Below are 17,046 nucleotides of genomic sequence, written 5' to 3'. Positions count from 1 at the left end.
ATTATTATTATTATTATTATTGGAAATAATTTATTTATTTAGAAATTAGTTGGATTAGAAAACAATGGAGATCTTATAAACTTTTTTGAGAATGTTGTCAATAACCAGCAGAAGAACTTTTTTCGATTGATTGCATTCACAGAAATTTTCCTCATGCCTTTGACAATTTTCATGATATTTAGGTAAGAAACTAACTATTAAGTTTACTTATTGTATTCACAAATAAAAATTCTAAGAATTATTTTATTGTAAATTGTCGTGTTTCATTTCACATTGTCAAAATGTGATGTGTGTAAAATGATTGGAGCTTAAACACTTAATTATTATTTTAATATTATTCAATAAATTATAAATGTAATGAAAGTATAAAAACTGATTACTAATGTTTTTAATCTTTGAGAAACTCAGTCAAGATTCACTTCATACTATACATTTGTTCTGTATTATGTAATCAAAAGAACAAATATTCTGTATAATTCTTAGAATTAAAATAAAGAACAGTGGAAAAATTGTGAAGAAAATTTAAAGATAAAAATCAAATTGTTAAACTTCACTAGTTATTAATTTTGTAATTTGTTCAGAAAGATGTACAAATATAAAAATAGTCACTATAAAAAGTTGGTTTAGAAGTAATAGACAAAATTCAAAATAGAATTAAAAAGTTCTTGTAATAACATGTAAATACTCATATAACAGATTATAATTTCATATAGTTGTAACCTTCTTGCCTCTAAACTGTTAATTTAATAATCTCAATTAACCAGTTGGTAGAGATATGAGGCTTATCAAACTGCAATAGAACCAAGTAATTGAGATCACATTGAGAAATTGAGACTTTTAATTTGCAGAGTGCATTTCAGTCTTTCCTAGACTTCCTAGACATTACATCAAGACATTTCTTGATGTAATCTCAATTACTTGGTTCCATTGCAGTTTGATAAGCCTCATATTTCTACCAATTGGTTAATTGAGATAATTATTAAATTAGAATTTCATAGTTAAATATCAAGTGGGTCAAAAATTTTAATTTATTTATGCTATATTATAATGTAGAATAAGTTCAGAAAATCATTGAGGATTTTTTTTAATAAATTTTACTGGAGTATATGTAAAATTTTGGCATTGCATTAGCAACCTGTCCCTGTAAAAACTATGAGTGCTAAGGAAACAGCAAGAATAAACAGAAATTTTGATCAAATGATCAGAAATTTAGCTCCAGGTAATATGACGGGGTCGGAGGAAACTGGCAACAGTGTCTGATGTCAGAAACAATCTTTTCCACCAGAAATATGAAAATTGGAACATGGAATGTGCACACACTATATCAGAGTGGAAGACTCACTCAGCTATTACAGACATTTGATGAAAATCGGTTGGACATCCTCAGTGTCAGTGAGGTTAGATGGACAACAAATGACCGAATCAGTAGTGAAGGGAAAACCACATTGTACGCGGGCCATGAAGTGCAGCATGAGCTTGGAATAGGTCTTATTCTAAGTAAACAAGCGACAAAAACACTCTTTGTATGGAGGTCCTTCAGTGATTATTACAGCTCACTTTACCCATGGACATGCCAGAGTGACTGTGGTGCAGGTTTATGCATCAACCAATAAAATGCAGAGGACACAATAAAAGATGAATTTTATGAGCAGCTCCAAGACATCTTTGATGGTATCCCAAATCATGACCTAATGGTTATGATCAGGGACTTCAATGCCCTATTCGGGGTTCATTGAGGACTCAAGACTGATTGGTGCTCGTGCGTCCTCTGTTCATATGAGTGACAATGGAGAAAGGCTAATATTGTTTTGGGAACATGTATTTCCAACATCGGCTTATCCATAAAAAGACCTGGCATCACCAGACAGGTGTACTTTTAATGAGATAGATTTTATTTGTATTAGTAAAAAGTGGAGGTCATCACTGTGCAATGTAAGGATTTACAGAAGTGCAGATATTGGCAGATATTAAGCTCAAACTTTGTAATTAAAGGCAACTCATGCTAAAAAGACCATTTGCTATAGAAAAATTAAATGATCCAACTATCATTGAAACATTTACTCTGGAGTTGCACAATCATTTCACTCTTCTTGGAGAGATGACAGATATAAAAGATCTTTGGGGAACCTCAGAGGAATTATCATGGAGTGCACTTGCACTCAAAACGTCATTGGAAGATGAAAAGATCAGTGAATCCAAGATCACTCATAGAAGTTTATTGATGAGAGGAAAGCCACAAAATTTAAAAGGGATCAGGCTAAAACAATGGCTGAGATGGAGGAAGGAAACCAAAGATACACCAAGTTGGATAAACATGTAAAGAAAAGTTGTCAGAAAGACAGGAAGGAATAGTTAGAACGAAAGGGTACTGAAGCACAGGAGGCTTTCGACTGGAATGACTCCAAGACCCTGTATCACATAGTCTATGAATTGACTGGGACAAGGAGTAATTCCAGCATTCCAATAAAAGACAAAATGGGAAGCTTCTTATAGCTCAAGAACAGAACAAGAGATGGATGGAACACTTTTGGGAAACATTTAATTAAGCAGAATCATCCATCACATACAATTTCAATATTGAGGATACACAGAATGAGCTTCAGGTGGACACTGGCAATATTACCCTTGAAGAAGTGCAGCTTGCGATTAAAATCCTAAAGAATAATAAGGCAGCTGGACAAAATTAGCTAAGATTTTGAAACATGGAGGACAACATACGTTGGAATAGTTAACATTATTATTTAACAGGTTGTGGCAGTGTGGGGAAGTTCCAGAAGATTGGAGAGGGGGCACTATAGTCATAATTCCTAAGAGGGGAGATACCTCTGAATGTACCAACTGGCGTCACTCTCCTTTCTGTGCCTGGAAAAAGATTTTGTATGGTCCTCCATTGACGTCTGCGGATTACCCTCGATCAGCGCTTACGGGAGGAGCAAGCTCAGTTTTGCGGTGGAAGATCGTGCAGCAAGCAGATCTTCTCTTTTCAGAATATCATCGAACAATGTGTTGAGTATCAATATCCATTGATCATTAATTTTATTGATTTCAAGAAGGCTTTTGACAGTGTTCACTGCAAGTCCCTCTGGCAGATCTTGCCACTTTACAGTGTACTGACAAATTTTATCACCATTTTCAAGGCCTTATATCTGCATTCAAGTTGCTGCATCAAGACTGAAGGTGATCATAAGGACTTTTTTGAAATTATGACAGGAGTCAGGCAGGGTTATGTCCTGTCACCTTTTCTCTTCCTCATAGTCATTGATAATGTCATGCAGAAGAGACTGGTGCACACATTAGGGTCGACATCCACTGGCCTGACCAGGATTGTCTTGGAGATTTGGTTTTTCTGACGATATCACCCTATTAGAGGAAAGTAGGACAATGCTACAGCACACCACTACCACATTGTCTCAGGAGGCACACAAAATTGGCTTTGGGATAAACACTGTGAAGTCAAAAATTATGCACATGAGTAACACTGCACAAATGTGGGGAGTAATTGTTGGAGCACATTGATGGAAGTAGAGAGTTTTACCTTCTTGGGTAGTGTTATTTCCCAAAATGGCAATGCAATTCTGCATTGCCATTTTGGGAAATAATGCATCGGAAAGGCGGTGACCATTTTCTAGTGGATGAACAAGATCTGGTCCTCACCATCCATCTCATTGAGAACCAAATTCAGCCTGTTCACCTCCATTGTGATTCCAATAGCTGTTTACACTAGTGAGTCCTGGAAGACATCAGAAAACATCAGTAGAAGGCTTGATGTCTTCCAACAGACATGTTTATGACGAACCTTAAAGATGTGATATTTAGATTATATCACCAATGAAGAGGTTCTCTGAAGGAGTGGGGTGTATAAACTTCATAACATTGTCGCTCATAGAAGAGTTCGATTAGATGGCCACATTTTTCATAGGAGAACAATAGGATCCCTAAGACAGCCATGAAATGGATTCCTCCTGGTGCCAAATGACCACGACAATGCCTTGGGAATACTTGACATAGAACTTTTCTCCAAGATCTGAAGATGCTCAATATGATGTGGGAGGAAGCTGAAGTCCTTGCTCATGATTGAAATCAATGGAAGATAATTGCTGCCCAGTATGCTACTTAGCATTGGAGGAACTACTACTACTACTACTACTACTACTATGATGTGTTTTGTTTTAAGAATTTCAATTATAAGATGCATCTGAAATCAGGATATATTTTATAATAAATGTCAATAGAAACTTGCTAATTGTAAAAAAAAAATCAAGTTATGGCAAAATTGTAATTATTCATAGAAGAGTAAACTTTGTCCTATCTGTTTATCCTGTTACCAGTTTAGTTATATGTATTGACAACTCAATGCTACAACTGTTGAATTTAACTAAAATTTGAACCCAACTTTCCATTTAAAATGTACTCAAATGATTACCTTAAGATGCAGCATTATATATTTCTATAGTACTCTTTCCTAGTATGGAAAGAGTGCTATAGAATGTAAATAAATTTTCTATTTATTTATTTTACCATTAAAATTTATTTTAAAGCTTCAATCAAAGTAAAAGTTTTAGATAATTTTTTGAATAACTTTTATAAATAAATCTTCAGTACAAATAATTAAAAACTCTGCATTAACATCACCATCAAGAACATAACACTTCATTGATAAGCTAAGCTACCTTAATATAACCCTTCATTGATAAGGGTTATATTAAGGTTTTGAAAATATGTTTGTCATAATGACAAGAAGGTAATCTATAAGTAAATAATAAATGCCTTATATTATTATTAGAGAAATGAGAGTTTTTGCTTTTCAAGAAATTTTCTTGTCTCTTCAGAATGGTTTGTCCTCAAATCTGTAATTAGCATTCTGAATTTTCTTGCTCTGATGATAATTGATTTTGTAATTTGTGAGATTGTTTTCTTTTATTTAATCTTTTGTATTTTTTGTTTTTTACTCATAATTTTTTTCATATCTGATTTGTGTAATAACATTTTTAAAAAACTTTCATATTTTTTTTGTAGTATCATTAATTATAAAATTTATTTTAATTTTTTTTTTTGTTTTAAAATTATAAGTGTTAATTTTAATTTTATGAAATTTCTAAGTTAACTGGTGTATCTGTTAGATTTTACATGAAGAGTGAATTAATTTCAAAAATTTATTTAAATTTAGATGTATAATCTCTTTAAATACTGTAATCATTTTTAAAATATATTGCAAAGGACTTTTTTATAACTTATGATTGTTAATGATTATCAAGGATTTTTATTTTGACTATTGATTTCCAAAATAAAATTATTTGTAATTGATAATATAAACTGAAATTTATACAAATTTCTTATTTATTCATTTTATTTATGTCATTGAATAATAATTACATAATTTGTTGTTTTCTATAATGAATTCACTTGAAATATTTGATAATAGGAGACATACTTCTCTATTCTCTTTAAGTTTTCAGGAAATATGAGTAGTAAAATTAAAATATTGTAATGATATATAATGGAATAATAGCACTATACAGTGCTATTATTCTATTATATATCATACAATAGGAAAATTATTTTATTTTTCTCAAGCTTTCCTTTTGCTCTTGCTATTTTTGATATAGTGTTTGTTAAAGTATTTATTTTGATTTCTTTACACTTATTTTGAACATGGTCATTTGTTTTTTGAACTTTTAACAAGGATTATTGTTTAAAATATGTTATTGACTATAAATATGGTTTAACAGTTAATTAAATTACACTAAACTATGATTATGGATTAATTTCATAAGAGTATTAAAAATTATGAATTGATTTACTGAAGAAACAGGTGGTTTTTTCTATTTATTTCACTTGGTTACAAAGATCAGTTTTTGATAATACAGTTGATTGAATATTGATTGTTATTGAATTGTTACTATACAAGAAGAAATCAAGAATTTGTGTTAGTAGTGTATTATTTTTGTATTATTAAAAAAAATTTTTTTTATAGCTAATTGGCAAAAGTTTGATTTGTCAGTAATATTTATATATTAATACACTTACTTTCCCTATTGTATGAAAAATGAGTAATTTATTTACAAAAACATTAACATTAAAATTCTTTATTTATATTTTTTCATTGAAATTTAATAATAATAAAAAACAGATTGCATTCTTATGTAACTAAAAATCTAAACTGCTGAAAAATTTTCAGCAGAAACATTATTTATTTGGGTATATTCAAACTGCTTATAACAATGAATTAATAAATATTTTTTACTAATAGATGAAAAAATTATTTCTGTTTATAATTCTGGGATTACTTTTTAAAAAACTCTTTTCTATTTAGACAATGAAACTTTCAATATTTCCTTTAAATCCAGCAAATATAAATCTTAAATTATAGTTACAACAGAAGTTTGTTAATTTGTTAATTCTACAGGACTGGAGTGGTGATGGATTATCAAAAATGCTGGATTATTAGAGGTTTTTCTATTTTTGCAAAATTCAGTAAGTTATATGCAATCTGAATGTCTCAGATGTACCAGTGTACACTGTATGCTTGTTTAAGCACACTCTTTTAATTAGTTTGAAGATGTAAATCATGACTGTACTATGTTAAGATTTATTGATAAACCAGTAAAATCATTAATGAAGATGTTATTGCCCAAAATCAACATTCATGATTCATATAACATTTATTATCTAGACATATACTGTATACATATGTCACTCTAGTGCCAAATTCATTTCTAATTTATAATTATTTATCCAAAATATAGCCCAATCATTTACAGCTGTTGTACACGTATTAGCTTGAAGTATTGGGTTTCAATGGTCGTGTATATTTATGTATACATATGGTTTGCAAAAGATGTGTATGCATCAAGTATGAAAAATTGTTTTTAGTTGCACTGTTTTCACATTGGCCTGTGGAAAAACCAAAAAAAACATACTTCAATCATCATGTTACTAAATACAAAACACATGTACTAGCACTAACATGTTTAAATAAATTCATATTTACAGAATATGAACTTGGATTATCACACAATTTCAGATTAACAGCTACTGCTCAGCAGATGCTGGACTATCCGACATTTTGGATTGTGGGGTAGAATTAATGGAACTTCTACTATAGGTACTAAAATAATCAAATCAAATATATAAAACACAAACTCTATGTTTAAACATTTTCTGTATATCTATTTAACACAATAAATTAAACTTTAAAGTAGATTCAGTCAGCATTTAATTAATAGCAAAATATAAAATAAAGACAGAGCTTTACATGTGAAAATTTAAATAATAAGTATTAGAGCTAAATTTTACTGAAATTACTTCAACTATAAAAAGAATTAATTAATAAATGTTTACATTTATAATGTAAATAATAAATATTAACTTGTTTTAAAATAAACAATAATTCAATATATGATATGATAGACTAGCAATGAATAATGCAAAGAATTCAGTAATACTTCTATTTTCATTTATATAAGAGCAGAAAAAAATGTTTCAAAATATTAGGAAGTGATTCTTTGATTACATCTATTAATTCTGGTTAAAGTTATAAGGCTATTTTTAATTTAAATGATAGTTATTTACAAACTGTGATTAACAAAATATTCAAACTTTAATTCATGGTTGATTTAAAATATGCAAATTAAATCTTATGTGGAATATGAATTCATTCATATTATTAAAATTTTTATTTATTGACATTTTAGAATGAATGATTTTCAATATATAATGAATAAATTAAATTCATATTGTTGAGGAAATGGGTTAGAAATAAAAATTTCATAAAATGAACACAGTTTTTCAATAACTTTTTTTAATATTATCTTCTTGTAGACATCATTGTTTATATTTGATCAAGGAATGCTTTCATAAAATTTTGCATCATACTTTCTAATATCTTGTACTGGTACAGTACATATATATGTAATCTATATGTTTGAAATTACTTTTAAAATCTCATAAAAAATTATTTCACAAAATATAATGACAAAATTTAATTCTCTCTCAATATTAATATGAAATGTATAGTTTATAAGTGGCTATTTACCTTCTTCTCTGTTTTTCTTACCAATAAGTTACAATATTCTGATCTTATATTTAATTTTTTTTTTTTTTTGCTTAATAGTTTAAATTTGTTGAAAAAAATTTTTTCTGAAAGATAATTAAATTTTCAATAACATACAAATCTATATTAAGATACATACATATAATGAATGTTATAGTAAAATGTGGTAATAAGGTAAAGAGAATTTTTCTTAAAGTGTTTAGCAAAAAAACAAAATTATTTTCTTAACAAGCAGTTATTTATTGTGATATCATCACGATGCCGGACTGCAATTTTTAATTTATTTAATTTAAAATATTTGCTCTCCACCTCAAATTAGTAGTGGTTTGCCTCTGTACATCTTACTTTTCCTTTAACAATACAGTTGTGCCAGTCATCTAACACCTTTCAGGGAAAATTTTTGAATTGAAATAACTTCCAGTATGAATCAGAAGTTTGTATACAGTTAATTGGGGCCTCCTGCCCCTAAGGTTTTCATATTTGGTCTCATCTTTCATCTAACTCCATTCTCGAGATTAAGGAATGATAGGCAGACAGCAGTGTGGATTTATAGGTATACAAATTTTTCAAATTGCAGCCTAACATATATTAAGTTGTTGTTTTTTTTATCTTTTCAGATCTTTTTATTTCAACATTTATCATTAATTTTATTTATTTTATTAATTATTTGTTAAGATGATGATAAATTAAAACAAATTAAATATCAGACTTTTAAAAATAATCTATAAATTATTTTTAAAAAGTTATAGTGAAATTAATTCTAATTTTATCAAAGATTTCATTTGAGATAATTATTCAAATAAATTAATTATACAAAAAAAAAACATAACATCTACATAAAATTATATTTAGTGTCTGTGGAATTAATTTTTGATGGATCAATCAGAATGAAAAACTTTCCTATTTAAAAAAAATTTTTTTTTTTATTAATTTACAATTATATTAGTAATTCGAAATAGTACTATGATACTTTTTATATTGTCTTTATTTATATATGTCATATCTTACTGTTTTCTTTAATGAACAGATAGTTATATATATATATATTAATATATAGTGGTGATATTCGAAATACTTAACAAAGGGTTCGTTAACAGAAAATTTTCCTTAACAATTTTTTTTTCGCTCAAATGGTGCATCGGAAGGTTCTAGTTTAGTAGTGTTATAGAGTATAATATGTATATTTTAATATATTTTTTAAAAGAATCAAAACCATTGAGAAATGTTACATGTGTTTAACAAGATCGGAAAACTTTGAAAATGTTAACAACGGGTTCGGCTGAACCTGTGCGAACCCGCTGAATATCACCACTGTATATATATACTGGTATACAGTATATAGTCTAATTTTTATTTTAATTAATTATTAATTATAAAACACATTATGCTATTTTAATAAAAATTTTGTAAACATTTAGCTTTACAGCTTTTTAATTACATTCAAGTTTATTTTTTTAGCACTTAAAAGGATTTTTCTTTTTTACTTTTACATTGTTTTTTAGGCTTAGTGCTATTGTTCATTTAACAAATGATATTATTATAGTATAAATATATTGTTAGGCTTTATATGCACTGGCAAATGAAAAAAGATTGTGTTTTACTTTAAGACAATGTTCTCTTTACAGTGTTTCTCTGAGATCTAACCTGCTTTATTACTGAACTATGCTTGCTGTTAATAATATTTGATATTAAGCAAAATTAAAATTACAAAAGAAAACAAAGAGAAATTTGATTCTTTCTTTCATTTTTTGTATTTATAGAATTATGAACTAGGTTTATAAATATTAATATATTTAAATAAAATGAGCTTAAACAAGTCATCACAGTTTTTGAAAAGATATGCTAATAAAAATCTTGATTATTTTTTAATTCTGTAATAGTTTTATGTCAATAATTTTATATTTGCTTAGATCTTTATTTTAATAACATATCAAATAAATGAATATGAATTATTTGTTAAATATATTTATAATTAAAGATGTGTTCTTCAAGTCTAAAAGAATTGAATATATCATATACAAAATACTAATGAGAATATCAATATCTTATACAGTAAATTTAATTTGAGAAATGTTAGGTTTTGCATTAATTACCTAGAAAATGTATGCAGGAATTATAATAAAGAATATCTTAGAAAAAAAAAATATTTGAATTTTTCTGAATCCTACTGTTGAATATGAAAAGATGTGAAAATATGCTGATGAATCAGATGATAAATCTGTTGATGATCTGTAGTCATAGATAGATGAATCAATTAATTCAAATAGGTGCTTTTCATATTGATACTTGAATATATTCAGAAAAAAATATGATTATTATAAATTCTAATAATTTACAGTTATTTCATTAATAACAACAGGAAAATATTAGTCATCCAAAAAATTATTTTTGATAAAATGCATTAGAAAAATTATGACGATTATTAAAAGTTTGTCATTTGAGTATATCTTAAAATATATAAAGAAATTATTTGTATTGTGTAATCAATATATTATAATAAATATGTTGAAACTCTCATGCTACAGGTGTTAAATCAAAAAATTGATTTTTAGTTTTATAGTTCTTATAATGATATATCATTTATTTACAAATGCATTTGAAAATTCTGTTTAAATTAAAATAATTTGTAGTAAGTTGTTACAATACAATAATTCAAAATGTAATTTTATATTATTTTGTCATACTGAATATTAAATATTAGTTTAAAATGTTTTTAAAAATCTGTGAAATGCATTATATTTTAATGGAGTTTTAAATGTTTTCAAACAACCAGTTCAGTATCAGAAATTTAAAAAAAAAAAGATTTTTATTGATCAAAAAACTCTTAGATAATTTTATAACAGTCAGTCCTTAAGGAAAACAATTTGTTTTTATTTTCAGGAACTTCTTTGCTACAAATTGACTAATTTTTTGAAAATTTTTTAAAATTATAATTTAAGTTATTATATAAAAAAGGAACAATTAATTACATTAGAATTATAGATACTACCAAAAGATTTATAATGAAAAAACAATATATAAAATAGTTTAAAGCTTTTTTTTTTATACATATAAATATTTTTATAGCATCTACAGAGAGCTGTTTTAATAAAAATTTATCTTTTATTTCAAAATATTTTAATCTTTACAGTAGATGTGTTGTTCAACTTGACAATACATTTGGTAATTTTTTATCTATTTTGAAAATTATCCATTTTTCCAAAATTTAACTTGGTTTAGCATAAATTATTAGACTTTGATTGAAAGTTTTGTCAACAGATGCCACCACTTATCTAAATTCTTTGGCAAAAATTCAGTTATTGGAGCAATCCATTTTTCATACAAGGGGAAAATATTAGAAAGATGGACTATGTTCCACTTGTTTCATATGCACTTGTTCCACTGGAACAAAAATTTTTCATTTAACAATACAAATTCACTTAATTAATCAGAAGAGTACAATTAAATGATTGTTTAATTTACATAGTTGAATAAATTCAGTACATAGGATATTTTATCAATTTATTAAATTGATAAAAATTTACAGTGATTTAATGCGAGATATTTATTGTTAACTATGGTTATGTAATGTGTATTATGTTTAGTTAGGACATTTTAATGTTGCCTTGGAAACAGCAAATTTTAATTTATTCTCATTTGCATTTAAAATGTGCTTTGTGCATACTTAGGTATTTGATTTATTTGAAATTTTCTTGTTATTCTTCCAATAATAAATTGCTGTTTATAAATAAAATATAAGTTTTAACATAATTTAGATTAAAAAATTTCTTTAAAATCAATGTTGTTTATATATATTCACTTTGAAATTGCTTAAGTAAGATTTTTAAATGAAAAATCTGATAGATAAGTGACAATAATAATTTTTTTTTAATTTTTTGTTATATTTTCTTACAGACATTGTACAGGGAAAGTAATTTTTTAATTTATGAAAAATAATAAACTGAATCAAATGAATATAGTTGTATAGTTTTGTTAAAATAGTTTTATTTTAATATAACGATGACAATTTTTAATATTCTGCATCATTAATAGTAAAAGTTATAGCAAAGATGAATAACATAGAATGTTATTTTAATTAAGAATTGATAATTTTTTTTTATACAAAATCTTGCAAAGGTTCTATTTAGACATAATAATTAATTTTTGTATTAATATCATATTTTATTTATGAACTACAATTATTTGGATATTATATATAATACTCATATAATCATCAAAGATTATATAATTTTAAATTTTACATTAATCCACATAACTCTTGAAGTTACTAATCTGATAAATCAACTTAATATAATGAGAAACAGTATCTAATATGCCTTTAAAATTTGGGAAAAAGCATAACAAATCATTATAAAAAGTTTATTTTTTTTAATTGGCAAATGACCTACCCATGAGGACAGTAACAAATTACAAAATGTTAATGCCTTTTGTTTAAAAAATAAGAGTCGTCGATGCATTGAAGCATAACTATTCCACTGTACGTCAACTTAACTTACTACTGCTCAAAATTTGATTTTATCTGAAATGATGCATCACAAATTGCACTTATCTGATATTGGGGATGTGAAAAATAAATTAAATAAATGGGGAAAAAAATTATATTTTATTTTTTTTCAGTATCAGAATATTTAAATTTATAAAAATGTTGATTAAATTCATTTATTAGCTGTTCATTATATATTTTATTTTGATTTATTTAATTTTGGCAAATTACTTTGAATTTTTGCATCTAATATGAACAAGAAAGATATTTTAAAATATCTTAAGAGTAATGGATAAAATTGAACAAAAAAAAGATGTATATTTATATCAATTTATTCCATTTTGTATAACTTATTGATGTTTTAAATGTTCCAATAATTATAATAGAGAAATTCTTGAACTATAATAATGCATTACTTGATTTGAGGAGCAATAATGCAGCACATCAAAAATATTGGAAAAATTATTTTTGTGAAGTTTGAAGCTTTTTCAGTAAAACAAAATTGAGTTAAAAAACACTTTAGAATAGATTTTTGTGTATTATTCAATATAAGTTACTATTATTTTGAAAATACATAAAAATTTAGTGTTTTTATACAAAAATAAGATTATTATTTAACTACTGGTTATATTTTGTGCATATAATTCACAATAATTCCATAGAAAATTGATAGAATGAAAATAAAAGCTTTGCATAATCTTCCCTACCATATACTTACTCCTCCTCATGTGGGAACCGCCATTGCTCCATAGGCACAAATTTGTAATTGCGATTTAAAATTGGTGTATAACCAACATCTCCTTTCAAATTGTTTTTTAAACACAGGTAACTTGCAGGCTATATACATAAAAATAGTGTTCAAAATTACTTTCTTTGACTATGTAAATATAATTATCTTGAGTTGATATCAGTTATATAAATTTACTTAATCAAATAGAATCTACAGTAATTTATATATTATTGGTTGAATGATTGAATGATATCAATTATCGTTGCTTCATACTCATATATTATGAACAATTATTGACAAGACAATTTTCTGATGATTAATTTATTTCAGTAATGTAATTTTGTTATTGCTTAAGGTCATAGATCATTAGTTTAGATCGGAAATTAAAAAAAAGTATATTATTTCATGGTTTAATGACACAGTAAATTTAGTAAAATATAAAATTCTGAACATAATTCCAGTTTTTATACCAATGAAATTAGTTTTTATTTGATGAACTATGTTGTTTTTATGATATAAATTTTAAATTAAAGTATTTCTCTCTGTAATAAATTTAAATATTGATTTTTTGTTTTGTTAAAAAAAAACACTTCTGTCTTTATTATTTTGATAATATGTTTATTAAATTTAATTATACAATAAAAAATTGCATTAAAATAATTTACTACTTTTAACAAGATGAAAAATCAATACATATCATTCATTTAAAATGCAGTAATTTGCATATGTATTAATTTTATTCTAATTTTTTTCTTGGTTTCTGCTAGCCGAACAATGCAAATTATGTGATTAAAATATTTTTTAACTTTTAAGAGTTTTATGGTATTCGAAAATATTCATAATTATGAAAAAATATATATATTTTTTTAAATGTGTGTATCTTTAATAAGTTGAGTTTTGTTTCCATTTCATTTTAGTGGACAGGGAAACATTCTTACACCTTTTATTTATTATCGATTTGTAACTCTTCGATACGCATCGAGAAGAAATCCATACACAAGGCAAGTGTAAAGATTTTGCTAAAATATCTATTTTTACTTTAACATTTCACACAACGGATTATCTTCTTTACAGGGCAATGTTTCACTTGATGAAACTCACAATCGAGACATTCTGCAACCATCCGAAATGTCCCACTGGAATAAGAGTGCTCTGCTACAAACTGATGGGATTTATTTCAAGACTGGCACCTCTCACTCCTACACAGTAATAATTAAAAATAAGAATTTGAAATATAATTGATAAGAAAAAAAATTCCCAATTAAAATGTCCAATAACAATTATAATTCCAAAAAAAAGGTAGTTTTTTTTATACAGAAATATACTTTTCTTTTGCATTCAGTTTATATATTTTAATTTTTGTTTTTCAATCTTTCTATTTATAAAATCTTGTTTAAAAAAAATCTCTTAAAAACTATTACAGTAGAAAAAAAATGTGTTCATTGTATTTTAGTAAATATGCATATTGTTGTTATAAAAATAATCTATATATAAGATAAAAATGTCAAAAAAAAAACTTGAGAAAGTGGGAACAGGAATTTTTATATTAAAACAATTTGTATGGCATATATTGTATTGCTAATATTACACAAAAGGAACTATAAAGAAAATCAAAATTAAATCCTTTATATTCAGAAATATGTGCTAAAATTCATTCACATTTGCATAAATGAAATATTTTGGTGTTGTTTGTATAAGTTAAGTTTTTTACTTTTTTGAGTTAATAATATTTATTTGTATAAAAAAAAGTTTTTCACTCCATGCAACTCTTGCAAAGTTAATAAAATTTTTTGTTTTGTATCTATGTTTAATATACATACATTATATATATATATACACAAACACAAATACAATTTTTTTTTGAGTTAAAGCAATAATTTATGATAAAAATTAAAATTAGAAATAGCATAATATTGTAAATGTATGAGATATTGGATGTTTTTCCAGTTATGTGAATTGTCCAAATTTTACTCTAAACTCTTTTCTTATTTAGTTTATGTACAGCAAAAACAAATTGATCAAACAAACTTTCATGTTAAAACTTCACAATAAAGATTTAAGTTTTGTTGTGTAAACAGTTTCATTATTATTAAACTAAAAATGACATTTTTAAATCAGTTTTTTAACCTCAATTTATACTTAACAGATCTGAGAAAGCTTTAAATAGGTTATACAAAAGAAAAACTAATAATGTATATTTAAATTATAAAATCTTTAAAATCTAAAACTATTTCTAATATAAATGATTAGAGCATTTAATTAAGGATTAATCATCATAAAAACGCAATTTTTTTGTGTGCGTATGCTGTATATATTTATATATGATACATACACACGTAAGATTTAATATATATCATTTACTTAATTTGCAACCATAAAACAAACTATCATTACTATGTTTATCTAATTTAGCATAGTAACTTGTTCTGCACTTCCTGCAAATTACAGATGATTTGATGGGAAAGCAACTTTACAGGAACAATTACAAAAGACACGATTATATAACCAAATTTATTAACGATTGCACTAAAATTGGTATTAAATTATGTAGGCTGACGAACAATATCAATGTTTACACATTAATTTTGCTAAATTGTGCAATACATCGATGACTGTTTTCATAACGAGAATGTTTTCAAACCGCATCAACTTAAAGATCAATAATAATAGCCAAGTTTAATGCGTACGAGTCACGAAAACCCATCCTTCATGTTAAAAAGTGGAAATATCTGACGCTTTTTTAAAGCTCCTAATTTGTACACGTGTTATTTAAATGGCCGATTTTTATGTATTCGCGTACACAAAATATATCGAAACAGTCTTAAAAGTATAGCAAAGAAAAGGCATAAAAACGGAAACGAAAAAAAAAATTTAAATTCTAAACAATCAGAATTAATTTATAGTAGGAAGATGTGATGAAAACTCCGGAGAGACTATTAATTTAGTTGCAGAGAGTATGGATGTCGAAAAAAAGAGAAAGCGGGTCATTTTATATATTGATAAAGTCTGTCCACGTGGCTACTTAAGATGCAAGGAAAAGACAAAAATGAAGTGAAGTTGCAAGAAAAACTACATTTTATAATAAAAACATTAATATTCTTATTACAACGTTGGCAATTAAGTCGAAGTAACGCGTATGAATCGACCCGATGCAAAACACCATCCAACCGAGTACAGATCTATATACAGGCAGACAATAGTTGTCTGGCAGATGACACCGATGTAGTTGCAAATTGGCCAGCAACTCCAGTACTTTGCTTACAAATGACAGTTGAAGTTTTGATATTCATCATCGTTTACCCTTCCACTTTGACTCTAGTCTGACGATCAAGCACGAACTCTAACAATAAAAGGGGGCAAAGACGAGGGGGACCTGTTTTGCAACTTCCAATTCCGTTTGTACATCGCATGGAATTTGATTAAGATCAGATTTTAAAGAGAAACGAGCGGAACCTCATTCGGATCCTCTTCACAACAAACTAAAACCCATTTCTACTTTCCCACCTGCCGGGTATAGAATGACGTATTTATTACCCAACTATATTTTCGTTCCCTTGGTTTCACTCCCCCTCCTCTCCCGTAATCCAATTACACTCATATCGAAGCACAAAGCGCCATAACTGCATCGGTCGTTCTTTGTCGTTCAATGAGCTTCATAAAGAAACTTCATTACGACGGGACACAATAGACTACTAGATCCTCGGGGGGGCGAGAAATAAGTACGCCATTTTGTACGTTTATAGACAACAATAAATCGTGCGCTACTACGTCCAGCGATGA

At 26.6% G+C, this 17,046-nt stretch overlaps 1 protein-coding gene across 1 annotated transcript in view; it reads left to right on the top strand.

Annotated features, from left to right (window-relative positions):
* LOC111635528 (transmembrane protein 33-like) overlaps positions 1 to 14,593 on the top strand; it is a 64,803-nt gene extending 50,210 nt beyond the window's left edge. Inside the window, exons 8-9 of the mRNA XM_023380517.1 lie at positions 14,184 to 14,267; positions 14,341 to 14,593. Coding sequence (XP_023236285.1) covers positions 14,184 to 14,267; positions 14,341 to 14,476 — 220 coding nt within the window. The 3' untranslated portion in view covers positions 14,477 to 14,593. The remainder of the gene's footprint in view (positions 1 to 14,183; positions 14,268 to 14,340) is intronic.
* Positions 14,594 to 17,046: the final 2,453 nt, after the last annotated feature.

Source organism: Centruroides sculpturatus, unplaced genomic scaffold (genome assembly GCF_000671375.1).
Source record: "Centruroides sculpturatus isolate CEXI.00-Female unplaced genomic scaffold, Cexi_2.0 scaffold1041, whole genome shotgun sequence".
NCBI classification, from domain to species: Eukaryota; Metazoa; Arthropoda; class Arachnida; order Scorpiones; family Buthidae; genus Centruroides; species Centruroides sculpturatus.
This window is presented reverse-complemented; position numbering and strand designations above follow the sequence as displayed.